The sequence below is a fragment of the Ochlerotatus camptorhynchus genome, unplaced genomic scaffold, assembly GCF_037179485.1.
Source record: "Ochlerotatus camptorhynchus isolate MF236.1 unplaced genomic scaffold, CSIRO-AGI_Acam_v1.1 ptg000070l, whole genome shotgun sequence".
NCBI classification, from domain to species: Eukaryota; Metazoa; Arthropoda; class Insecta; order Diptera; family Culicidae; genus Ochlerotatus; species Ochlerotatus camptorhynchus.
Window position 1 is genome coordinate 4,408,962 of NW_027040560.1, and position 27,479 is coordinate 4,436,440.

Consider the following 27,479-nt stretch of genomic DNA (forward strand, 5'->3'; position numbering starts at 1 on the left):
ATAGCTTGTTATGATTGTCTGAACCATGCGTAAAGAGAAAATCGAAACATTGAACGTCGCGTGAAAGTGGATCTTAATGAAGGCCTAAATACTCTTTCGTAGCTTTTAGTTTTAGGATTTCAAAGATCGTCGGTTGCAGTGGCTTGCTTACTGAGGAGAAAAACGCGGTCCCAGATCCTTTCATATTAAAAATATTAAAATATCGCTTGTTTATCGTGTATTTTGTAAAACTTTTCGTTGTCGTCGGTGCCGAAGACCGTGGGTTCAATCCCAAGCTCCTTCGTGTTATACGATCGTTTACCAAAACGAACCCTGCTGCTAACCCAACCCTCTTACCCAACATCCCTGTGATTCCTCGTGGAAGTGCAGAGTACTCCTCGGCTTCCATCAAAGGGAGTGTCACGTTCACACATTCCTGCCCATTCCTTTCTTGACCTGCGTTCAGTCGCGGCTGGCGCTGGTATTGCCTAATTCGAGATCACCAGTTTTTACACATTGAGGATGATTGCTAGTCCCAAGCATCGTCTATTGGTTCTCTGTGTAATTACAGCTGGTCTGGCAATAACAGAGTAGCAACCGTAGGCGGTCAGTCATGCTCATGCTCATGCTCATGTAGACCATGATTTAGACTTGTAGAATGCTTTAAAACCATGATAAAACTTGCAATGTTACTTGGGAAGGGTTGCTGCCGAGAAAACAGACGATCGCGTGGTACACATCGAGATTGGCCTGCTTTTGTCGACAGCCAAGTGAACACTGTATAGTTTTGAGTGTTCCTATAGTTGCGGTACTATAATTAATGCAGATTTCCAAGTTAAATTTCGATAAGTTAGTTATATAGCACAAATAATTCCTGAAAATTCCATAACCTTTGTTGTGGTAGTACACCTATAGTTGCGAGTTCTGTGAATATGTCAGTAACCAAATATAAATTACACACTTAGAAATACCTAATCTTACTCGTGACGGATCCATCTTTGACATAAAGGATGGACGTAAACAAACATGTCATGTAAAATTAACTGCTCCGAGACTGAAAAGTTCGAAATTACGTTTGCGCTGAATTTCGCGTCTATTATGACTCAATTTTATGTCAAAACCGACGCTCGTATATGTCAGTCTCAAAGCACCTAAATTTACATTAATTTTTCTAAGTGTGTAAACAAGTAATAGTTCCTCAAGTTTTGGGTCACTTACACTTTTTTTTTTTTTTTAGGATTTGAACCACTGCGACCATTAAGCTGATGTATTGTGATTGTCATATCTACCATTTCATATAATTGAATCCAAAAATGTCCTCACCTTAAAACATATACACATCTTGTTTCACGAATTAGTATTGAATAAACAACGTAGAAAGTAAAACGTGTTTCAACTCGTCTCGAAATAAAGATCACGATTTACTTTTCCGCCCCGTACGACAGTTTTGGCGACGAGGATGGCGAATCCGAATCCGGATCCTGTTCCTGCTGCTGCTGGTGGAAATCTGCCATCTAATTTCCACATTGATGCGTACGACCGGAAGAAAACACGCTGGTCTAGATGGGTAGAAAGACTCGACTTTCACCATTTACGCAGTAGCTAACGAAAACCTACGTCGGATCCTGCTGCTCCATTTGATGGGGCCGGAAACATACGAGACATTGTGCGACAAGATTGCGCCGGACAATCCCCGGACCAAAACCTATCCAGTGATCGTAGATACCCTCGAGCAGCATTTCGACCCAAGGCCGCTGGAAATTAGCGAAAACTTTCGCTTCAAGTGCCGTCGTCAGGGAGACAAGAATGCCACTTCCCCGGACGAGACCATCGACGAATACCTTGTGGCTCTTCGTCGTATTGCTGTTACCTGCAATTTCGGTAACTATCTGAACACAGCGCTGAGGAGCCAGCTAGTGTTCGGCTTGAAGCGGAATTATATTCGAGGACGTCTTGTAGAACGAAGGGACCTAACAATGAACGATGCGAGGGACATTGCTGTCAGCATGGAGCTGTCACAGAAGGGTGCAGCAGAAATTGCTGGCACAATTTCGAAATCGGAAGTAAACGCTGTTCAACACCTACGAGGTAAGGTTTTCAATAAGAAAGTGGGTGGAAATTCTCCAACTGCTGGCAAATCCGCGAGAGCAAAATACTGCTATCGGTGCGGGGACAAATCGCACCTAGCTAAGGCATGCAAACATCAAAATACCGTGTGCTCGTATTGCAACATTAAAGGGCACCTTTAGCGGGTTTGTATGAAGAAGGCTTCCGCGGGCAAGACCCATGCCGGAGGCTCAGTAACGAAACCCAGTGCAGGTAAAACAAACTACATTGAACAGCGTAGTGATATTAAGGGAAATGTTGGTGATACGAATGAGTTTACGTTCGGTGAGATTTGCACACTAAACACAAAGTCGGTTGCTCACGGTAAACGGTGTTGCAATTCGGTTCGAGATCGACACGGGAAGCCCCGTTAGCATCATCAGTTCGCAGTTTTTCCGTAAGCATTTCAAAGAGGTTCAGTTGCGGAAGTGTTCGTTGAATCTCGTTAGTTACTGTGAAACCGACATTCGTGTATTGGGAGTCCTTGATGCAGACGTCGAGTACCGTGGAGTACGAATTAACTTACCGTTGTACGTGGTGAATTCTTCGAAGCATCCACTGCTGGGCAGAGAGTGGTTGAAAGTATTGAACGTATACTGGAACGTCATCTTGAAGAAGCCGGATCCAGTGAACGTAATCGATCGTGCGATTGGTTATTGTAATACCGATGAGTGCCTGAAACAGATTTTCGTGAAGTATGCGACGGTTTTCGAGGATTCCATCGGGAAAATTTCGACAGTGCAGGCGAAGCTACATTTGAAGCCGAATGTTCAATCAGTATTTCTGAAAGCCCGGAAGATTCCGTTCAACTTGCGAGCCATAGTGGACAAAGAACTGAATAAGTTGGAATCCGAAGGAGTGCTTACGAAAGTGAACTACAGTAGCTGGGCAACACCGATCGTGCTGGTAAAAAAGCTGACAACCGTGTGCGTATCTGTGGGGATTACAAACAGACGGTGAATCCCTATCTGAAAGTGGATCAGCATCCCCTGCCAACTATTGATGAGCTTTTCGCGTCACTGGCAGGTGGCCAGAAGTTCACTAAATATGATCTCGTGCAAGCCTATCTTCAAATGGAGGTTGCTGAGGAAGATAGGGCGATTCTTACACTAAATACACATCGTGGACTGTACCGGCCGAACCACTTGATGTACGGCGTTTCATCTACTCCTGCGATTTGGCAGCGTCAAATCGAAACGATTCTGAAAGGCATCGAAGGTGTAAGTGTATTCCTCGATAACATCAAAATAACTGGGTTCACGGACGCGATACATTTGCAACGACTAGAAGAAGTTATGCGCAGGCTGAGTTACTATGGTATTCGTGTGAATCGGAAAAAATGGCCAGGATACGACTAGGCCCTACGTTGTGTTGATGACTGGAGGAGATTGACCATAGGGCGATTAGTTTTCGGCGGACACAATTCTATTTTCTTCCGTAGACTAACACTAGAAATTTACTTTTATTCACTTTGTATTACCTCCGCCAGGCATCAGGCCTGGCTGAAGGGTAGAACGTTACTTATATCTAATTACACATAATATTTCCACTTATATACTAACATGAAACAATCAAAACTAATCACCGAACAATATGCGAGTACTGTGGGTACCTCATGGATCGTGACGGTATCCACAAGGTCCAACAAAAGGTTGATGCGATTCTAAACATGCCCCGTCCGAAAAACAAAGACGAGGTACGTTCACTAGTCGGACTCGTTAACTATTACGGTCGCTTCTACGAAAATCTCAGTACTTTGCTGTATCCGCTGAATAACTGGACCAAGAACTGTGAAAGGTCATTCGAAACTGTGAAGGAACGAATGCAGAAGGACAACTGCCTGTTACACTACTCTTCTGATCTGCCACTTGTTCTAGCAACCGACGCCTCGCCGTACGGTGTGGGAGCTGTGCTGAGTCATATTTTTCCGAACGGTATCGAGCGTCCCATACAATTTGCATCGCAGACTCTGAATCGTACTCAGCAACGGTACATGCAGATAGACAAGGAGGCGTATGCAATCGTATTGGGAGTGAAAAAGTTCTTCCAATACCTCTACGGTCGGAAATTTGTTCTGATTACAGAAAATCAAGCAATTTCGAAGATATTTAGCGAGAGTAAAGGCCTCCCAGTGATGTCTGCACTTCGAATGCAGCATTACGCTACGTATCTACAGTCCTTCGACTACGAAATTCGATTCCGTAAGTCGGCGGACCATGCCAATGCTGATGCCCTATCCCGAATGCCACTGAAGCGTATGGATCCTGAAAACGTGATCGAGGAATCCGACGTCGTAGAAATCAATCAAATAGATACATTGCCGTTGACTGCAGCTGAACTTTCTGAAGCAACAGCCGCGGATAAGTCTGTGAGTACACTAATCCAAGGACTGAAACATGGACAAATCATCGATGGAAAGTACAGATTTGGAATCGACCAGTCTGAGTTTTCCTTGCAGAAGAGATGTCTTCTTCGTGGGATTCGTGTATACGTGCCGGCAGAACTTCGCAAGCGGGTGTTAACAGAGCTGCATTCTTCACTTGCAAGGGGCTACTGCTGGTGGAACGGTATGGACAAGGAAATCGAGGAGATGATCGCAAACTGCGCCGAATGTCAATCCGTTCTATCTGTGCCGCCTAAAGTTCAACCACACTACTGGGAGCCTGCTACTGAGCCGTTCCAACGTGTCCATGCGGATTTTGCTGGTCCGTGTATGGACTGCTATTTCTTCATTCTGGTTGATGCCTACACGAAATGGCCGGAAATCAGGGTGTGCAGATCGATCACAGCAGAGAATACGGAAAGCATGTGTCGTGACATTTTCAGCACCTTTGGCATTCCAACAGTATACCCCTGATCTATTGTGGTATACCCCTGTTTAGTATCGCATCTGTTCAGGACAACGAGTTACCATTTAGGGTAACTGCCGTTGTTGCCTGATAATGCGGAGTACCCCAATCTGGTATGATTCTTAGAATGAATTCAATCATCATTTTGGGATTTTTTAACCAAATCTCAGAAGGACTTAGTATGCTTTTGTTGAAATATTGTCTTCTGTGTACGAATAGTGCCGAACATTCGCAGAGCAAATGTTGAGAGGTCTCTGTTTCACAGTCACAAAACCTACAGATATGTGTTTGACTTCGATTTATCTTTTTCAAATGATATCTAACGGGACAGTGTCCCGTAAGTAGCCCAATAAGTATGTTTAGTGATTTGTTATTTAAATTTAGTATTTTTTCCGTAATTCCTTTGTTTGGAGTAATAAACAATTTGGATTGCCTTGAAGTATTCGTAGCAGCCCAATTTGATTGTATCATAATAGTCTTCCCATTTTTTTTTCATTTCCATTTGTATTACACATTTAGATACCCAACAGAAAGGTTCTGGTCCTATAATTGGACACTTGAGCCTTGTCTAGCGAGTAAATCGGCTTTTTCGTTTCCTTCGATACCGCAATGGCCTGGTACCCAGTACAGATAAACCTGGTTTTTGACTGCCAGTTGCTTCAGAAGTATTATGCATTCCCACACCAGTTTTGATTGGCATGTGAAAGATTGTAGTGCATTCAATGCTGCCTGGCTATCAGAAAATATGCAGATTCACGTGTGTCGATAATTCCTTTTTCGACAAATATATGCACACTCTAAGATAGCTTTAATTTCTGCAAGAAAAACAGTTGTCCATCTTCCCATTGGTATTGAAACGTTAAGCCCCGGGCCTGTGATCCCAGCTCCAGTGCTATCATTCATTTTTGAACCATCTGTGTAGAAAATTATTGATCCTGGAGGAATTATTGGCCCTCCTAATTCCCATATTTCGCGGTTAGCATTAACTACATTATATGGTATATCTAGGTTTAACCTTTTTTCCATCCAGTCTTCGTTCATTACTACTAATGGATTAATGAGAAAATCTTTCAGTATACTAAGGTGCCCTGAAAGATTGCCTTCAAGATAGACGTTTGTTCTGCACAGCCTTAGTGCACTTTTTCCAGCTTCCATTTGCACGTATTGATGCAGCGGGAGCATATTGAGAGCTGCCTCCATGGCCTTTGATGGTGTGCTGTGCATTGCTCCTGTTATGGCCAAACGTTGAAATTTTTCTAGCTTTTTCTGGGTCACGCTTTGCTTTGTTTTAGTCCACCAAACCAATGAAGTGTATACTATTCTAGGTCTTACAATAACCGTGTAGATCCAATGAATCATTTTAGGATTAAGTCCCCATTTTTTCCAAATGTTTTTTTACTAACCCAGAGAGCATTCGTGTTCTTTTATTATTACCTGCTCTAAGTGTAAGTTCCAATTAAGTTTATCATCTAGAATGACTCCCAGATACTTTACGTTTGACGAGTATTTTATAATAGATCCATTAATTGACAAACTTTTGAGTGTTACTTGTCTTCTGCGAGTGAACGGGACCAAAACTGTTTTGGATGGGTTCATTTTGGCACCACTGAAATGTGCAGTTCAATGCAGATTGCATTCTATCTGTGATGATGGGATCAAATTTTCCACGAACTACTATGACCACGTCATCAGCAAACCCGATAACTTCGAAGCCTTCTTCCACTAGTTTATTGAGAAGATCATCAACAACAAGTGACCATAATTAGGGTGACAATACACCTCCTTGAGGACACCCCCTAGTGGTCTTTATTGTAATTGATGATTCTCCCAAGTCAGCCGATACTTCTCTATTATTCAGGGTGCAAGGATCAACGTTCCTTTTTCCATGGAGTTTTTTATAAATTTGTAATATGTATTATCAAAAGCGCCCTCTACATCGAGAAATGCTACGAGAGCAATTTCTTTTTTGTCAAAAGTATTTTCTACTTTTGTAACCAGTTTATGTAAAGCTGTGACTGTAGATTTGTTTTATTGATAAGCAAATTGAGACCTGTTAAGAGGGCTCGTTTGCAAATATTTTGATTTTATATACTCGTCTATTATCTTTTCCATGATTTTAAGCATGGTAGATGTAAGACTTATTGGTCTGAACGATGTTGGATTTGTTTTGTCTCTTTTGCCTGCTTTAGGAATAAAGACAACACGAACGTGGCTCCATATTTTTGGTGTATGACCAAGCACTAAACTAGCTTTAAAAATATTAGTTAAGGAATCAAGTAGTACTCCTCCACCTTTCTGAAAAAATACAGGAAAGATACCACCTTTTCCAGGAGATTTAAATGATTCGAAGGAGTTCACTGCCCACTCAAACTTAGTTCGTGTGAAGATGGTATTAAGTACGGCTGAATTTACAGTCGTAGTCCCGGATGGCCTACAATTTTCTTCTGTACCTACTACATTATCACTCGACACCACACCTGGGAAATGAGTTTTCATCATTATTTCAAGGGTTTCTTTTGTATTAATAGTAAAATTACCATTTGTTTTCTTTAAATTTCCAAGACCATTTGAATGGTCCTTAGAAAGTACTTTTTGTAGTTTGGCTACATCTGGAGTATTCACAATGTTTTCACAGTGAGACCTCCAGGTTCTTCTGCGTGATTTCCTTAATTCTTTAGTGTATGCTATAAGGGCCTTTTTATATTGGTCCCACTGTCCAGAAACTTTTGCTCGATTGAAAAGTTTCCGAGTTGTTTTCCTTAGCTTATTCTTATTCAAAGTTCTAATTCACCAAGGAACATCTGTTTGAGAGTTCTTCCTTGACTTACCTTGCCAAGACAGTAGCATTTTTCTTGGATCTTACATTTGGTTCTGCGTTCGAAGTCTTCAAAAATTTTCAATGTTTCAACTGCCTTGAAAATTTGCTCAAAACTCTTTACAGGATTTTATTGGAATAGGTCGTTTACTTTACTTTTTCCTTAAGAAAAGCACGGGAAAGTGAAGTAAACTCTTTTTATTCATACGGCCCAATGTTCTCAAGCATTTCCTTTAGCTTCTTCTGTACGGAAATCCACTTTTTCTTCATGTCTTCCTCAGGTTTGACCTCCTTGGGATGCTTCCGTAGTCGAGTATTTTTCGATGGGCCTTAGTTCCGGTGCTTTGAGGGGGGCCATTGTCCTTGGGTACGATAGTGACCCCGTTGGCTTCGTACCACTCCAGGACAACATTTGAATAATGACACGAAGCTAGATCCGGCCAGAAGATCGTAGGGCCCTCGTGTTGCTTTAAAGAGGAAGCAAACGCTTCTGTAGACACTTCTTGAGGTAGATCTCCCCGTTTGCAGTCCCGGTAGTCACGAACGGCGCACTCTGTTTGCCGCATGAGCAGATCGCTTGCCAAATCATGTATTTCTTGGCAAACTTTGAAAGTTTCTGCTTCCTTACTTCCTCCGGAACATCAAACTTGTACTGGGCGGTGAAGAACAGTAGTCGCGGAAGCTTCCAGAAGTCCGCCTTGACGTAAGTCTTATTATCCATGATGAGACAAAGAGACTTCGTCAGCATATGGGTGTACATTTTCCGGGCCCATGACTTTCCCACCGTATTTTGCCATTCTTCACCTTTGAAGCCTTCTGCACTTTGTACGTATGTAGTCCCTCCCGGTCCTTGGCTCTCTGAACGGAAGACTTGGCCACGTCCCTGACCGAAGCATTGGGATTCCACTTAAACGCTTTCACGACACGCTTGTGATCTTGATCACTAATAGAACATCCATTCTGACCGCATTTCTCCTTCCGTTCGATGATCAGTAACGTTTAATCACACGACTCACCGTTGACTTCACGATTCCGAGTTGTTTTCCGATGTCCCGATGAGAGAGTTGAGGATTTTCCAGGTGCTTGCGCAAAATCAATTCGCGACGTTGCTTTTCGGGTGAAGCCATTTTTTCAACTTTCGAAAAGCTGACAGCGATAAAAAATATAGTGTAAACAATAAACTCTAAACTACTTCTACCCAAGTTTTCAAGAGAAAATACCCAATGGGTAGTTTTCTACAGCGTTTTTTCCGTGATGTAATTTGATGTGGGGCACCCTTTACTTTAAAATTCTACCTTGAACTCACACAATTGACTTGGACTTCTAGCCAAAACTCTTTAGGAGTTCTTCGCTAAACTGCCTTGGAAAGTTTCTCTGAAACACCTTGACCTTGGTGAATCTCCTAAAATTCCATGGAATTTTACTTTCTAAAATTCTCTTAATAATTCATCAATAATCTAGAAAATATAGTCCAGTGCAAAGGTCTTCAAATGTTTTCAATGTCCATAATCTTATTGTTATCGGAAAGAGAACGAAGTAATTTTTTAAATTGTCGTCGGTTTCCCGTTTTCGCTCGATGGCTTCGAATACCCGGTTTTTCTTTTCGTTTTTCCAAATTTCCCGGATCGCTGGTCACGTAGTGTCATCATCGTATGTATAATTCTATAATTCAAATATTGACATTCATTATGTATCTCGCTCAAATTTGTAAAACTCAACTTCACGGATGAAGTAAGTAGATAATATCTGTATTTGGTACCAAATAATTTTTGTTAAAATACACATTTTATGTCTAACAACATACTAGAATACACTTATTTTCACGATAAATAACGTCAAATTTATACCACGTTCGCACTACACTATTACGTATCTTGATATCAAACGTCATACATACAATTTCCAGTGAAGACTAGATGAATAGATTCAGATATCAAGATAGGCTATAGTGTGAACGGGGTACTGGTCAAAATTCCTATCTTGGTCCCAACGAATCGATGAATAACACAGAGCAAACTCCCAGCATGCCATGGAAAATATCTGAAAATATGTATATAGGGCCAATGTCGGCTTCGGCACCCATTGACTGTTTTCGGCAACCAAAATTTAAACGTTAATTTCACTATGTTTTCCCATCAACACACTTCCCTGAATGCATCCAAACGATTCTTTAGTCTTTCAGCTTCAATCTGATTGTATGTGTACGTCTGAGCTGTCCTGTTATGCCAGATTTTTATTCAAATGAAGCATACGTACTCTAAAATGGGGTTGATTTCAAGTTGCCGATAATAGAACAACTGGTTAACACGCAGTTCTAATGGGAAGGTTGCCCAAGAAAAAGAGGCTGCCGACAATAGTCACACTCACCTGAGAAGTTTGGAGCGTTGTAAAAACGCTTTCAAACAGTTTTGAAGAATTCTGTCGACTAGAATGGATAGAGAAGCAAGCAGCAGATGAATGTAAACCAACAGACACGTCATATATGTGCGTGACGCTGAGAAAATGCTAATAGAAGTGCGGACACTGCTTAGATTGACGAGAATACGTAAATTCCCCTACAATAGAACCCAGTCTACGTTGATCACATTCATAGTCCACAACTACAGTCGATGCCTGTCGAATAGATTGCTTTTTCCACCCGCACTTGTTTCAAATCTATAATCAAGTGATGGTAACCAACCTTAAGCCAATTAATATTGAAAAATACTTGTCCGACCTCAAGACACTCTTAACGGCCAAAACTGCAAATATTCGAAAGAATCAACCACATATCTTAAAGACCATATCATTCACGCGAATAGCGACTTCCAGCTAGGTAATTAAAACCATAAATCTTGCCCCGGCTAGTGACAAACACTTCCCCTTTATCATTTCGGAGGAAGAGGCCATTCAATCTTGTCTTATCCATACAAAAGTTTTCGCAAATCTCCATCCCAGCCATAAACCATCAACCCCGGCACAATCCGCCAAAAACCGATAACCGGAACATCGCAAAGCGATAAAAATTCCCCACACAAGAGGAAACCCTTTCCCAGCCAAACGAACGAACGGAACCCAATCCACCAAACAGTGATGAGTGAGTACATTCCTCATCGCTCCTTTCTCTTATTTTCTCATTCTTCTGCACCGCCCTTCTCCTTCTTCCTGTGCTGCTGCTGGTGCACCGACTTTATCGCATAGTTCTCTCTTCCCTCGACGCGCCTGAGCCTGGAGATTTCGATTAGAATCACAGCGCAGAAATCTGCGTTGCCCTGCCAACCATAGCTTTAACCAACCAACCAACCAACCAACCAGTGTTATCCGGTACGACATTGTGCGGATCCATTTTTCTTCGCGGAGCGACCGATCCTTGACTCTTCATAATCTTTTATCCCAGAGCTCTTCTTCTCCTGCGCATCCACCAGCCATCCCATGCAGGGACTCAGAATCCAGTTTTACAAGATTTCCCATTCTCTGTTTCGCTGTCTTTCTTCCTCATCGCCACACAATCTCAGTCGGTTGGTTTTCGGTTGACGGAAGAATTGACCCCTCGGCAAACTGTGGAATACCAAACAACAACGGCAGCGCAAATAATAATAATAGTTTTAAAATGTATGCATGTTGAGCTGGCCGCGAAGAGAGCAAAATCGCGTCATCATAAAGCATAAAACGAGGAAGCATGGCCGTTTGCGTTGAAAGAGCTCACTCTCTATGAGTGACGGTGCGGTGAGTGCGCGAGAGTGAGAGACTGGTTGCTGCTCTCGCGAGTTATCGCGTCCGGCTCCGCCCACCGGGAGTCACTCAACCAGCGCAAGAGCACATGGCCTGCACTGCGCCTGGGAATGGATCGCGAAATAGTTGACATTCTTGGCTGGTTGCGAGAAGAGTTGAGTGACCACCACCACATCGCGCACGTTTTTATTATGAAGAAGGATCATAATCGTAACTCGATCCCGTAGGTCAATTAGCGATGCAACGTGCGTGTGGCGTCACTATCACTACTAGGCTGGTACTTGCAGCGTGACTTGAATCGGTAATCGACGTTTTCGTAAGAGTTCCCGGTAAGTTCAATGCCAATTTTACAGCAGAACCATGCCGATTTTATCCGTCCATCGGTCGTCGTCTCTGGGGAGGGGAGAGCAAGAAAATACAAAACGATCTACGAAAACAACAGAACGGAGAGAAATAAAGCTGAAATCGATACCAACTGTGGCCCCAAAAACCACCTCTTTATCCAGCAAACGATCGCTACGATGCTATTAATCAATCCCTCTACTAAATGTCAACGCTGTGCACGGCCAACTAGGGATGGGACTTTTTGTGGTGGTCATCTGAATCTGAATACAGCGAACGGAAAAAAAAAGCGAAGACTACTTCGATGATCGCGCCGATGGCTCCCACATATCTTCGAAATCTCTTCTTCTCGCCGTATTTGTTGACAATGGCAGCAACGACAACAACCGAAACACCGAAGACGATCAACGGATAATTAATTGAGCTATTTTATTGTTTGTTATGTTACGACCTCGCGGGTCGCTCTCGGAACCCAATGGTTAGGCAGTTTGCATCGCCGACTGACATTTCTGCTGCGCTGATGTCATCCTAGGAATGTTCCCGACCGAATCCATCGATGGGGAGGTCTTTAATTAGAAGATTTTCAAACTGGATCGTAAACATCGATCACCTCATCGTTGTCGTCGGGGCGTCCCAGGTTCGTAAAGTTCACCTCGATGGAAATCGTCTGGCAGAGCAAACGCGGATCCCCAAACGGAGACACACAATGCACTAATTAGTAGGATTTAAACTGTGCTTTTCATGTTCTGCTACCCCAGCCTCATCTTCCTCCTCTCCAGACAGATCACCGATGACCGAAAAAGAAGTCGTTAATTGGATTAAGCTGGAAGTGATTTCAGACAGGATCGGTGAATAATTTATGGTTCGGGTGATCAATTTTCGACGAATTATCACCATCCCGGACCGGAGCCATTTGGCTAGTATGGTTCGGAATAATAGTTCACCAGGGTCAGCTCAGTCGCCCTATTGTGAGTCAACGGACGCGGAACTGTCGCAGAAAAAAAAATCAAGAGTTGAAAAGAACCGCTGGCTTCGACTGTACAAATCGAAAACCGCCAACAAACAGCAAGATATATTGCGATAGCATCAATATGCAAACTAGATGGATGTGCGCTAATTTAGAACATCATCCTCGTCGATCGACGACGGCGAAGACGACGACGACCGGCAACTCGTTAGTCGACTTGTGTGTGTCTGCTTAAAATTCTAAACTTTTATCTCCCTTCCAAGTTGGCAGAAAGCTGGCGCTCAATCGCAGCTCGACAGCCCAGCAGCAGCAACAGCAACAGCGATCAATCTGCTCCGATAAAATCCATTAACCTTTCCGTAACGACAGCCGTGCGAATTATGCACTTCTCGCGCCGGTTGGTTGCTGTGGGAACCCACATGCACCCTATCCTAGGCCATCTATGATCCCTGCGATACGGTTTTCCTTTTTTTTCGACTTTGTCAACATATGGGTATTTCCTCGTCAGCGCTTGCTGCGATTGTTCGACGGTTGGCGCCCTGGCAGAACTTTTTGACGACTTCGCCGGCAACAATTAAAATGCACGTTTTAAACTCTCTGGCGCTTGAATTCCACCTTAAACAGGAGCAATCGGACGTGAATACTAATAGCCCAACCGTGGAGCAGGCGGTTCCTTTTTTCGTAATTCCGTTTAAATTGTTGTAGTTAATGTTACCTGCTGCTTCAGATCTAGTTGTAGCTTGCAAAGCTATTAAATTTGGAGTAAAACAAGCAGACAGTCGTCAGAAGCGGCGGCGTCTGGAGGTGAAGAAAAAAACAGTCAAATTTGCTTTTTTTTTACGACCGTAACGTGTACTACAGACACATTCCAACGATCAACGGTAAACACTATGCAGGTACCCAACCACTGCCAAATGATTTTTGGTTTTTTTTTTTTTTTTTTGTTGGTATGGATCATGAGCAATAAAATGCATCGTTAAAATCCCGTGACGTTCCATGGAAACGTTCGGAATTGATTTGCTGTGGAATTACGATCGAAAATTATGGTTTACTTTTCGGCGTGAATCATCCCAAAATTGAAGCACTTTTTGAATGAATCAAAATAAAAAACTGACACAATGACGAAGTCATTTCCGTGAAACTACGGCAAATCTGTCAATTTCACTTTCAGAGAGTCACAATCAGCGACGCTGATTGTCACTCACTGAAAGGTGAAATTTACAGTTTAGTTTAGTTTTCTTTATTAACGAGACTTTCAGCCGTGAGCTGGTTTGTCTCGTACGAAGCTGGAGGCTCCGGAAGGGATTCCCCGTAGTTACAAAGCTTGTAATGGGGTGGGACTCCAGAGTGGAGTTCCCCAAGTTACAGAGTTTAGGGTGGAAGCCCCATAAGGGAGCCCCCAAATAACAGAGTTTTGAAAAAGAGAGCCCTCCCCAAAATCAGAGTTGTTTCTGTCATAGCATCCAGTTGATGTTGTCGATATGATAAATAGAAAGAAGGTTGGGTATTGTTCGTTTTCAGCTGAGAAGCTAAGGTTGGTCTTTGTGGCGTTGTACAAAATCATATCGGGTTCAAGAGACAAGTGCTAGATGCTTTCTAGTAGTCCAACTTCTCGGAGAAAACCGAGCAATGCCGCGGTTCTGATCAGGTGTACCGGGTCCCGGTATTTCATAAAATTCGCGGGACACCTCATATAGTGGGCAGTGAGATATGATGTGCTCTACTGTGTGCGGGACATGACAGATGTCGCATATCCTGCGGAAAGAACCGTTCCCAGAGAAATTAAGGGAAATGTTGGTGTGCCCATTCTTAGGCGAGACATCACGATCTGCGTACTCGAGGGTCCCAGGTCCCAGGTTGTGTATCCTGCTTGATCTTTCGGATGAAAGTTTCAGTGAAGCCAATCGACCGACAAGGAGTCCCAGATCAATTTTGAAGCCCAGTGTCTTAAATCATGCGTAGGAACTTCTCTTCCGGAAGCTGCCAGGTGGTCGGCCTATATATTCCCGCAGACACCGCAGTGTTCTTAGGTGCGTGTCCCAGGAACTTGCTGCAGCCGATGTAGTGTTTGAGACGCCTTTGGAAGAGATCTTGTAGTTTCTCGAATGGTCAGTCACCTGAACACTCTGAAACGCATTGAAGTTAGCACTACGGAAGCCTCTTCTTCTCCCGCCACAGTCGAGTTAATCCAGTCATTGTTCTGCAGTCGTCCTGGACCTGTGTGTGGGTTTGGAAAGGGGTCTTCCAACCTACAATTCAAGGCAAGTATGATCGTGTCATGATCAGTCCCGCTCCTGATTCGTTCATTGGTTCTAGCGCTTTACCAACCATCAACCATGCATCGCCCGCCTGTCACCTGAACACTCTGGGACGCATTGAAGTTGGCACTACGGAAACCCCTTCCTCTCCCTCCACAGTCGAGTTAATCCAGTCATCGTCCTGCAGTCGCCCTGGACCTGTGTGTGGGCTTGGAGAAGGTGTCTTCCAACACGCAACTCAAGGCAAGTATGTTCGTGTCATCACCAGTTCCGCTCCTGATTCGTCCGTTGCTTCCAGCGCCTCACCGCCTCAAGGGCAACAACCGGTTGGTTTGACTGAAAATCGGATCTGGGTGTACTACCAAAATGTACGAGGTATTCGGACAAAAATTGACGATCTATTCCTGGCTGCTGCTGGTTGCGAGTATGACGTTATCATCTTGATTGAAACCGGACTTGACGATAGCATCAATTCGAGTCAGACTTTTTGGACCTGGCTTCAACGTGTTTCGCTGATTGTGACTGTGATGATAAGATGCCTCGTCTTCAGTGGGGAATCGATGACAACAGGGTCTACATCACCGAAACATCTTCACTGACCGCTGCAAGTGTTGCTCTCGTTGATGGAATGGATTTCGTTAATCTCAGTCAACACAATACATTCCGAAATGAACTTGGCCGCACGCTGGATTTGGTATTTTGCAACGATGAAAATGATTTCGATATCGACGAATCCGCTGTGCCGCTATTACCGATTGCTGCTCACCACCCTTCCTTAATTCTGTCGTTACCTGCTTCACTTGACTGGTCATCTTACCCAGCTTGCAACGTGCATCTGTCTTCGATAAAGATATGACAAGTGACGTTGAAGCTGAATCTGCTGCCTCTGATACGCCTAGTGACTTAGTGGAACTGAGCACATTCGAAGTAACTCGGGATATGGTACTTTCAGCAGCGAGGAGACTAAAAACCTCACTCTCTCCAGGTCCAGATAGAATTCCGGCAGTCAGTGGTGTGTGCCTTGGCAGCCATATTTAATGCATCCTTTGAGCAAGGAAAATTCCCAACATTGTGGAAGCAGTCCTATATGTTTCCTGTTTTCACCAGTCTTTCGGCAGCGTCCAAACTGTTTGAGATCATCTTGAGCGAATTTGTTCTGAATCGCTCGAAGTACTACATTTCAACTGACCAGCATGGATTTATTCCCGGTAGATCGGTAGCTACTAACCTTTAGCATTTCACCAGTACATGCATCACCGCGATGGAGAATAAGGCACAAGTCGACGTCATTTATACTGATCTAAAAGCCGCATTCGACAAAATCGACCAGAAGGTTTTGTTATGCAAGCTTTCCCGACTAGGAGCGTCTGAGCAACTTAGGTCGTGGTTACATTCCTACTTAACTGGACGAACTCTTTGAGTACGACTAGGATCTTGTGTCTCTTCTACGTTTACCAGCACCTCTGGAGTACCTCAGGGAAGTAACCTGGGTCCACTTTTGTTTACGTCATTCTTCAACGATGTAGCAGCTTTGTTGGGAGTTAAATGCAAGCTCGTTTATGCAGATGATCTTAAGCCATACGTGATAGTTCACTCGATTGAGGATTGTCATCGTGTTCAAGCGCTTATCAATTCTTGAAAATATTTAAAGTTATCAATTCTTGAAAATATTTAAAGTTTCCAGAAAGACTTTTCTGAAGCTTTCCGTACTTTTTTGGAGTTATTGGAGCTGCCCAAAAAATTTCGGAACTTCTTGAATTCTGAAGAAAATTTAACGGCCTGAAGTATTTTTTTCCTATAGATTTCGAAACTACTACCCATAAAAATTTTTAAACTACTCTGAATATCACACACTTACATGAAATTTTTGTCTTCTCATGAAGCTCCCTAAATTTTCAAGAAGACCTCGAAACTTCTTTATCGTTCCATCAATTTTCCTGATATTAACACTCCGAATACGATGCCTCCGAAAAACGTGTAACAGCAAGTTTGCAATAGTATAGCTTTACCATTTCTTGATGGATTTCAAAAATGTTGGTACCTCTAGAATTCTTAGGGTCTGCAGATTATTTTGATTGTGAAAAGATTGAAAATAGGGTCGTCTACTTATTAGTAAAGTGAAAAGAGTCGTTACACGTTTTTTAAAAAGGTGTTTTCATGGGTTTTGCAAGTGGCTTAAGATCTATAATTTAGATTAATGGGCACACATTTTCATAATTAGCCAGAATACAGTCATGGTTTCTATATATATATGGATCCTGGAGACAACGGAACGGTTCTCCAGAATATCCGTAGCCATCCGGGCCATGTTTATGTTACGACCCCAAATTCATTCTTATATCACAGTGCCTAATATTTTTGAAAAAAAAACAACTGTGGAGCTCTAGGATCAGTTTCATGGCTTTACCACTTTTACGGATGTTCAGGATCTTCCATAGGATGGTGCTATGGCCATCTGGATAAAATTGTACGTCACGACTCAAAATTCTTTCTTATATCACAGTTCCACGTGTTTAAAAAAGAACTGCAAAGCTCTAGGATCAGTTTCTCAGATTAACGAATTTACGGATGTTGCGGATCTTTCGGAGTACAGTTCCAAGACTTTTCGAAAAAAAACCGCGGTTTTTCACAGTTTCTTGGATGAACCACTTTTACGGATGTTCCGAATCTTCCGGAGGACGGTCCAATGGTCATCTAGGTCCATGTTTATGTCACGATCCCAAATTCTTTCATATATCTTGAGAAGTGTTTTCGAAAAAACAGCGGATCTCTAGAATCAGTATCATGGATGGACCATTTACAGATCTTCTGGAGGACGGTCCCATTCGGTCCCATGATTATGTTACGACCTTTATTTCTTATATCACAGTTCCACGTGTTTTAGAAAAAAAATCATGGAACTCTTGGATCAGTTTCGTGGATTGAACATTTTTCTGATGTTCTAGATCTACCAGACGATGATCGCATGGCCATCCAGTTACATGTTTATGTCACGACCCCAAATTCATTCTTATATGACAGTTCCTAATGTTTTTGAAAAAAAAACTACGGAGCTCTAGGATCAGTTTCATTGATTTACCTTTTTACGGATGTTCCGGACCTACCAGAGGACAGCTCCATGGCTGTCCGGGTCCATGTTTATGTCATGACCACACATTCTTTCATATATCACAGTTCCAAATGCTTTCGAAAAAACCGTGGAACTCTAGGATCAGTTTCGTGGATTGACCATTTTTAAGAATGTTTCAGATCTTTCGGAGGTGCATGTTTAAGTCATGACCCCAAAATAATTTATATATGACAGTTCCAAGTATTTTCGAAAAAACTGCGGAGCTCTAGGATCAGTTTCATAGACTGACCACTTTTACGGATGTTCCGGATCTTCCGGAGGATAGTCCGAAGGCCATCTGAGTTCATGTTTATGTCACGACCCCAAATTCATTCTTATATCACAGATCCTAATGTTAAAAAAAAACGCGGAGCTCTAGGATCACTTTGATGAATTGACCACTTTTACTTATGTTCTGAATCTTCCGGAGAACGGTCCCATGGCCAACTAGGTCCATGTTTATGTCACGACCCCAAATTATTTCCTAATGTTTCCAAAAAAAAACGCGGAGCTCTAGGATCAGTTTCGTGGATTGGCCACTTTTACGGATGTTCTGGATCTTTCTAGGACCCTTCTGTTGTCTCCAGGATCCATATAAATATAGAAACCATGACTGTATTCTGGCTGTAATCCTTAAACTTCCTCGAAAATCTCTGTAATTTCCTAAAATTTCCGGATCTTCATCTTTTAATTCCCGGAAAGTTTGGACTTTTCTGAAGTTATTGACTCTGCCCTTAAGTTGCTTAAGCTGCACAGAAAATCTCTAGACCTAACTTCCCAGAGATTTTTGGATTTTTTAAAGTTTCCACAATTTTGCTTAAGTTCTCTGAACTTTTTTTAACTAGTTCGTTTATTTACTAGGCTTAGTCGTGTGTGACACTTTGCGGAGCCAAATGTTAGAATTTACATTTTAAACAGTAGTAGTTCTAGATTAGTATTGGGTACCAATTACTCGTGGCGGGCTCGAGGTTAATGGGTAGCCATTCCGATTGGAAGGAGCTAGGTAGGAAACTGGTTTCTGAAGCCTCCTTCAGATACTACTCTCGGACGGTTGACCAAATCCTGACTAGGCAGGGGCAAGTAGAGCAGAGACAGGAGGATAAGGGACACAATGGTTGGAAATTGTTTGGAAAGGAGGGGATGGTCACATCATACAAAGGAATTCGTAGGTTGCCTGCATGTAGGCAAGATCACGGGTTCCCAATACATCTCTTACTTCACGGAAGTAAGGAGAGGAGGCATCATTACCCTGGCAATACCAATATATATTTATATTGCTGTCAACGAGGTTTATTCTGTAGAGATGTGCGTCTAGCGAGTAGTGGTTGGACATAAGTCTTGACGCGAATGAAGTCCCGACTCACATTCAGACGTTTGAACCACGCTCTAGAAGAAGCATTAGGAATAATGGAATGTAACTACCGCCCAAGAGAATTACTTGTCAAATCGTTTTGCCAACTTAAAAGAGAACTCTGTCGTACTAATGGGAAAAATGCATCATGTAAAATTCTTCTTGTTGTGCGCCCACCTTTCCGAGAGAGTCTGCCTGGGATTGAGCAATGTGAGGGGACCCATACAAAGGTAATCATATATAATCTTTCGACCAGCACACTCATCTGCTCCCTTACCTTTGAAAGGAAATAAGATGAGTTTTCATCGATCGAACTGAGACTATCCGAGAAGATGAAGTATTGGTCTATGGGCATGTCGGAAATCATCCCCAATGCGAAGTTGATTGCTGATAGCTCAGCAACATAAACGGAACAAGGTTCCTGAAGTTTCCGAAAGGCGGTTGAGTACTGCCGAAGCCAGGGGATCCATCAATGCGTGATCCATCAGTGAAAAATCTTCTATTGCAATTGACTTGCTGGTACTTTTCAGCAAAAAATACGGACCTTTGTGTCGGAAGGTGCTATATATTATATTATCTTATGACCAAGAAACTCTATTTCTTTAGCCCTGAAATGACATTTCTTCAAATTTAGCTGTACTTCTCGATCCGTTAGTTTGGTCATAACTTTCTCAAGCCTGATGTCATGCTCTTCCAGATTTTTACCTTCCACAAACATATCATCGAGGTACCAATGAGTACCCTCGCATCCACAGAGGATTTCATCAATTACTCTTTGAAAAATTTCAGGTGCCGTTATTAAGCCAAATGGCAGCCTCCTAAATCTAAATAACCCCTTTTCAGTTATGAACGTGAGAATATCTGGAGACTCAGCAGCAACCAGAACTTGAAGGAAAGAATCTTTGATATCCAACTTACTCCATACAGCACCATTTCCAATACGCGCCAGTATTTGTTCAATTACCGGGATTGGGTTATGTTCTCGTTGCACGGCATGGTTTACTCTTCGTAGATCCACGCACAACCGCAGTCCTCCATTAGCCTTAGCAACAACTACTAACGGAGAGACCCATGACGTAGGGCCCGATTTCACCTCGATGATATCGCGGCTTAACATTTCTTCTAGCTTACGGTTGACTTCAGCTTCAAGAGGAATAGGCAGCCTTCTGACGGGCTGAACCACAGGTTTTGCATCCTGCTCCATATGAATGTGGACTTCAACATCTTTAATACACGCGAATGGTTCCACCTCCTGAACATGGTTCAGATCAATGCCAACCTTCAAAACATGTAACTGCTTTGCGGTGGCATCCCCTAACAAGCAAGTTGGCCCCTTTTCTACAACGTAGAATTCAGCAAACGCGGCTCTGTCGTGAATTTTAATTTCAGCCGTGAACATCCCATGGACTGCAAGTGGACTACGGCTACCATACGCAAGAAAAGAACGATCGGAATCCTTCGTTGAACTGGAAATACGAATACCGGCTTGTTTCAAATCCTCCCACGCTTCTGCAGTCACCAAGTTAGCATCCGCTCCTGAATCAATTAACATCTCCAAAGCCACACCTCCTACGACGAATTTCAGCATGTTTGTTTGATTACCGCCGAAAAAGGCGTAATAGACTTTTCCCCCTTCGGAACCTTTAGATTCCTGATGCTCAACTACTCGAATCTTTTTACTTGGTGGATGGTAAGACGACCGACTTGGGTTTGAAGGAGCGAGAGCCGATTTGCATTTAAATTCGAAGTGCCCGAACCGTTTGCAGTTCCTGCATTGTAATCCTTTCGCGGGACAGGAATCAGAAGATGCAATATGCCCTGACTTGCCGCAGTTGAAGCATACGACATTTGAGGCAAAACGTGTAGGCTGACGTTCCCGATGATGACGTCCCACCTCGTTCCTGGCAGAAGACATTTGTGGGCGTCTGAACGTCTGTATCGGTCGTCCACTAACCTTGTACACCTTTTCAGCAGTAGCACTATCCTTGGTCATTACTGTAAGGTCCTGAATTTGAGAATCGACGCCTTCGAGGCCAGAAGCGATTTCTTCAATTTCATCTAACGTCCGATCTTTTAACAGCATACGTCGCCGAAGATCGACAGACAGGCAACCTTCTACAATGACATCCGTTATCATTATTTCCGTTAAAACTTGCTTCGTCGTTTTTGCATATTTATCAAAACCACACAAAGCAGCTTGTTGTCTAAGACGAACCTACAATATTATGAATATTTCATTTAGCAAAAGTTAATAAATTTGTTGAAGAAAGACTATGCTACCATGTAATGGGTAAACTTTTCACCAGGTAGTTGCTTCATCTGGCGCAAGCGGTGACGCTCAAGGATGTCTTGCTTAACTGGTTGGAAATAGTTGTCAAGCGCTGCAACGGCCACGTCATAATACTTCTTTTCAGTAGCGACCAATGGAAATTTATTCCCTTCCGGAAGGTTGATAAACACTTTGTCGAGCTGTGGTTCTCCCAGATATAGAAGCTTGGCCCTCTTCTTGTATTGATCAGTAATGTCGTTTGCATCAAAGTATCTTTCTAACCCACTTTTCCAGTCATTCCACTCGTGGTGCAGCCTTGGTTTTGCAATATCTTCGCACCTGAATTGAGGCATTGGTCTCGTATCATCCATCTGTAACAACCAATATAACAAAACCAACAATAATTCACTTCTTTATACACCAGGAATATCCCAGCATAATTATGTCACACAGTAACCCCATACCCCAAATCAGCATACCAATATGTTTATGTTTATTTAGAAAGATGTATTGCTCATTACAATAGGCTTCAATCGCTTCTTGTAAAAATTAATCGTTCTCATGATTTTGATCGACCCTCACGACTCTGATCGACCCTCACGATCCTGATCGACCCTCACGATCTTTATCGACCCTCACGATCTTGATCGACCCTCACGATCTTGATCGATCCTCACGATCTTGATCTATCACACGATAACATATTCCTTCCCAAGTATTTGCCTCCCTTCTGAAAAATTCTGTTCATACCTTGCATAATTCAATCGTCTTTCACGATTACTGATTGACCTTTTTATGCGAGAACTTTTGTTTACTATTAAAAAATTTTGTTCGATCCTGGCGAATATTACTAATCACTTACTATTATATTTTTCACGAATTTTGGCCCATTATCCACCAAGGAACAACCTCGGCGACAACTCATCACCATTTTTTTTTTCGTTGTAGGCATCCCTATGTGAGAGGGGGAGGTAGCTCATCGATTCTTCCGGTTCTTCCGGAGATAGGTCGAAGTTGATCTGGAACTTCTTGAATAGCCAATAGGTTTCATGGAGAGATCATATATTCTTAGAACTTCTGAAAAGTTCTCGTAGTTTCCCTGAAGCACTTTCCCTGCAGAAATGCCGCGAATACAACGTTCCCACACATCATTTGCTCATCGGTTTCAAATCGGCAATTTCAAATATGGCAGATTATGCACGAGTACGGATTTCCGGATAAACTGATCCGATTAGTCAAGGACTCGACGATGGATCGAGTGATGTGCGTTGTTCGAGTATCGGGGACACTCTCGAGTCCATTTGAATCTCGAAGGGGGTTAAGTCCATCACCTTGACTTTCGTGGCTGCTATTTAACATCGCCTTTGAAGGTGTGATCAGAAGAGCTGTAATAGACACGAGTGGCACGATCTCCAGGAAGCCCATCCAGCTTCTTGGCTTTGCCGATGACATCGACATCATGGCACGGAACTTTGAGACGACGGCGGAAACGTACATCAGACTGAAGGCTGAAGCTAGGCGGATTGGACTTGCCATCAACGCATCAAAGGCAAAATACATGAAACGAAGAGGTTCTAGGGAAGACAATATTAGCCTCCCACCCCGGGTTCAGATTGACGGTGACGAAATCGAGGTGGTCGATGAGTTCGTGTATCTGGGCTCACTGGTGACCGCCGAAAATGATACCAGCAGAGAAATTCAAAGACGCATTATGGCAGGGAATCGTGCCTACTTTGGACGCCGCCGCACGAAGTTGACTGTCTACAAAACGCTGATTAGACCTACGGCCACGAGACCTGGACTATGCTCGTGGAGGACCAACACGCCCTTGGTGTTTTCGAACGGAAGGTGTTGCGTACCATCTACGGTGGAGTGCAGATGGATGACGGAACGTGGAGGAGGCGAATGAACCACCAATTGCACCAGCTGCTGGGAGAACCATCCATCGTCCACATTGCAAAAATTGGGCGACTACGGTGGGCTGGGCACGTCGTAAAAATGCCACACGACGACCCAGTGAAAATGGTTCTAGAAAGCGACCCAACAGGAACAAGAAGAAGAGGCGCGAAGCGGGCAAGGTGGATCGACCAAGTAGAAGGCGAACTGCGGACCCTTCGCAGACCACGAGGCTGGCGAAGTGTGACCAAGGGTCGACTTTTTCGGACAGCAGAGGACACTTAGCCTGATTGATTCCGATTTTGAATTTAGTGTAAAAGCTCAAATTACACACAATTATGGACTTTTCTTACAGGGAACAAATCAGTGAGTAACCAGCACTGGTAGTGAATGTTCCCTCAATTTCCCTGAACTTTTCAAAAGACTCAATTGAATAAATTTGAACAAATCCACCCCCGCTTCAAAACACACCTGGATCCCTGGTGGCAATAACGTATTATTCTCGGCTGTGTTTGGGAAGGTGGCAATGTTTCTGGAATGTCCAACCTCATGGCACTGGAAGAATGTTGAAATTGCTGTGACGAAATGACGAAACGAAGTTTTGCTTATAAAGTAATTTACTTAGGCATGATTATCTTGGGACGAATCGGGCATACTATCCACGGTCGGATTAATCATAAAATGTCTTAGTTCAAAGCTAGTAAAAAAAAATCTAAATCTCCGAGAACCAACCTACAGCATCCACTGATCACAACGATCGGCATTAGAAATTCAAATGAAATTCCAATGATTAATCTCAGATTTTTCCCATATTACTTTGCGTCGTAAAACCCCTTCCGATTATCTCGTTCGAATCAGGTCAAATCTGCAGCCCGATCGCAGTCTGCTTTGCCATTTAAGGTTGGAATCAATATTTACCATACAAAAACAATTATGTAAGCAATCTCGGGGCCTGCTTAGATAATCTAGATCTGCTCGTTTTTTTTTCCTTCATCGGAAAACAGCTCGCTCTCGCTGTACAAGCTGCTAACATCTCAATTTCGTTGTGTCCCCTACCGGGAACCGACCAGCCAGCGCAATGACAACGACATCTCGCCGCGATCCGCGGGGTCTCCTGAAAATAATAGGCTAATTAAGTCCCATTATTCCAATAAACTTTTCTATTCGCTCGGCGGAAGAAGAAAAAAAAATACCAAACCAAGCTACGGAGCTACACTTCGTTTGCCATACTTTGGCGGTTCGTTCACAGATCGACTTCCGATAAGGCGAAAAAGCCGTATTGCGCTACTGCGCTGTTGTCGGACGATATCACAATTAAAACATAAAATTGTGTATTTTTTTTTCCTGTTCACTACAACAGTGTTTCCCACATCTGGCTCCTTTCTCTGACTCTAAACCCATCTCAGGGCTGCTATACTTATGCTACACATTCCGCGCGAGTCTCGATCGCACGCCGCCGCCACGGTGTGCAATATAAAAAGTGTCACGAACTCGCGCTGCATCCAAGCAGGCGATGCTCTGCTTTTAGCTTTTTTTAGTAGGCTATCAGCACCCGCCTGCTGCGAGGAACAGTTTGTCCGACGAACTAGACTGGCTGTTCTTCTCCTGCTCTACGTTCTCCGCGTCCTCATCAGTTATGACCGATCTTAATTAACTCATTATATGGGTCCCCGCGTTGATGTGTGCGCGATTGCCAAATCAGGATGACGGCGGGACGATTTTCCCCGAACCTTTCACGGGTCGCGGCCATTTTTGGGACAATTATCACCTGAGCGCAATCGAGACGACGACCAACGGCGAAAGCGTGAAAGACATATCAATTAACAGTTGCGCGGAGTGATGATGATAGCGTGACTCGTCCGCCGGAGGAAACCTGATCCCACCATAACTGGGTGCGGGTTTGCCTTTTGCCAACCTCGGCGAGGAATGCGAAATTTGGATCGATTGGACACTGAATAATGTCAAATTGACGTATACGGAGCTTTCCGGTTTTCCGGCCTACTATTGCTCCCGCGAGAACGAAAGCTCTATAAGTCGTATTAATTCTACAGATTAAGATTAATAAAATGACAAACCATTCAAGACTTCATTGCATTATCGTGCGAAGGTCTCAGCAACGATCCGATCGGCCTGACTCATGCACCGAAAAGCGTGATCTCCGGGACCAACCGAGTGAATGGCATGCATAGACGGCTGGAAGTTCTCCAGCACACCCAGCGAGCGATCGGCCGATCGAACCTTCCTTGGTCAGTGGGCTGAAAGAGGTGTGCATTTACATGAGAACCGATAAGACCTCGCGCCTGATCGTTTGCAAATTTTTCAATCTATAAGTATACTTAACTGTACGTTCAACACCGGCCAGGGCAGGTCGAGAGCAGCGTTCATTAATGATGAAAGGATCCTTAGTCTTTCGTACGAGACACAGAGCCCCCATTATCTATGACAAACTGTTATCTTCAATTTGCAGCCTCACGCAATTGAATTCAGCGAGCGTGAGAGTCTCGATCGTGGGGTGTATATTTTTTTAGGCCCCCTTTATCCCGAGTGCCGGTATCACAACACTCGACCGATCATCGCTGCAGGTGGAATTTAACCGTAGCAGGCGTGTTCGCCATTTTTCCTCCTGGCCTACTTGGACGGGTCAACGAGCTATAAATACTCACACTCAGAATTGCAACTTTTTGATTACAGCCGTCTCGAAGTCTCCAAGTCCAAACATTGGACGGCGGTGGTGTCGTTGATAAGAGGCCATATGGGATGGGAGCACGCGGTCGCACTTTTTGCGGTTTTCGGCGTGATACTATAACTAGCTCGGAAATATCTTTATCAGCACGTGCCGGCCGGCACCCACTCGCCTTTCCACCACCGGCAGCATATCATGAGATGGTGCCCACCGCTTGGTGACCAGATGTAATCCATGCCAGCGCTTGTCAACACGATATAAATATTTGAGCAAATTGGTTTATGCCTCGCGGCAGCCAGTGTTGTTGGCGTCGCGGCAGGTAGGTAGGCTGCTGCATGGCAGTTAATTCGAGGCTTCCCTTCCCTTCCGTTGCGTTCCGTACACCTAGAGGCCTTTAGTACGTGGTGGCATTGTTGTTGACACCGCCAACCATCGACAGCCGGAAGCAAGTGCTTGAGAGAAGAAACAAAATTGCTCGATCTGGATCGTGTCAGAGTGACCAAGCAGCGAGCACACATCACAATAGTTTGCCCCGCGGATGATTAAATCATGTACGCATCAGCAGATCACACCAGTTTCCTCTCAGCGTCCTCCGGGACAGAGGCGTAGTTGGGGATCGTGGTTTCTAAGAAGCTGCTTTATGAATTCGAGTTTTATATGAACGTAAGGCTAGGATTACCGGTAGGTCTGGCCTCCCTGTGAATGTCGGTATGACAGATCAAAACGCAGCATGCGTCTTCCAGACTGTGAACTGTTGAACTGAAGCCGTGCTCTTCGAAATCATCGTGATGTCATGGATTGCTTTGCAACATATCGGGTGAGATCTTTCCTTTATTTTTCTCATAGCCTATATTCCACCAGGACACCCGATGGAAGCGAAATGGATGGGTAGGGCGGAAATGCCAACTCCCTGTCTTTAACATTTCGTGAGTATAGGGTGGGCTCTTCTCCCCACTCATTTGGGACATCCTCCTGTTCGATGGCCTGTTTTTTGACCGGTTGTATGATCCTGTTGTTGAAAGAAGATTTTCATTTATCCCGTGGATACACGAGGGCTATGTTGCCCATGGATTCACCCAAACCGTTTTAGCCCTTCATACAATGGCAGGTTGAGTACAATTAGAGGTTATTAAACTTGATCAAG

General features: G+C 43.6%; 2 protein-coding genes across 2 annotated transcripts in view; one reads left to right on the forward strand and one right to left on the reverse strand.

Annotated features, from left to right (window-relative positions):
- The window catches only part of LOC135697445 (zinc finger protein 479-like), a 322,329-nt gene that overhangs the window by 4,836 nt on the left and 290,014 nt on the right, over positions 1-27,479 (reverse strand). The gene's annotated exons all lie outside the window — the stretch shown is intronic.
- Positions 1,620-27,458, forward strand: LOC135697359 (uncharacterized). Its single transcript, XM_065216972.1, has 5 exons — positions 1,620-2,067; positions 2,579-2,991; positions 3,039-3,305; positions 3,737-4,453; positions 27,426-27,458. Exons 1-5 carry the CDS (start codon positions 1,620-1,622, stop codon positions 27,456-27,458), a joined length of 1,878 nt encoding a protein of 625 aa, XP_065073044.1.

Excerpts from the sequence above, each read along its gene's own strand:
- LOC135697359 (XM_065216972.1), top strand. The coding sequence starts at position 1,620 with ATGGGGCCGGAAACATACGAGACATTGTGCGACAAGATTGCGCCGGAC. Across the intron at positions 3,306-3,736 it reads TTCTGAAAGGCATCGAAGGT|GTTGATGCGATTCTAAACAT; the intron begins GTAAGTGTATTC and ends GTCCAACAAAAG. Across the intron at positions 4,454-27,425 it reads CAACAGCCGCGGATAAGTCT|CCCTTCATACAATGGCAGGT; the intron begins GTGAGTACACTA and ends AAACCGTTTTAG.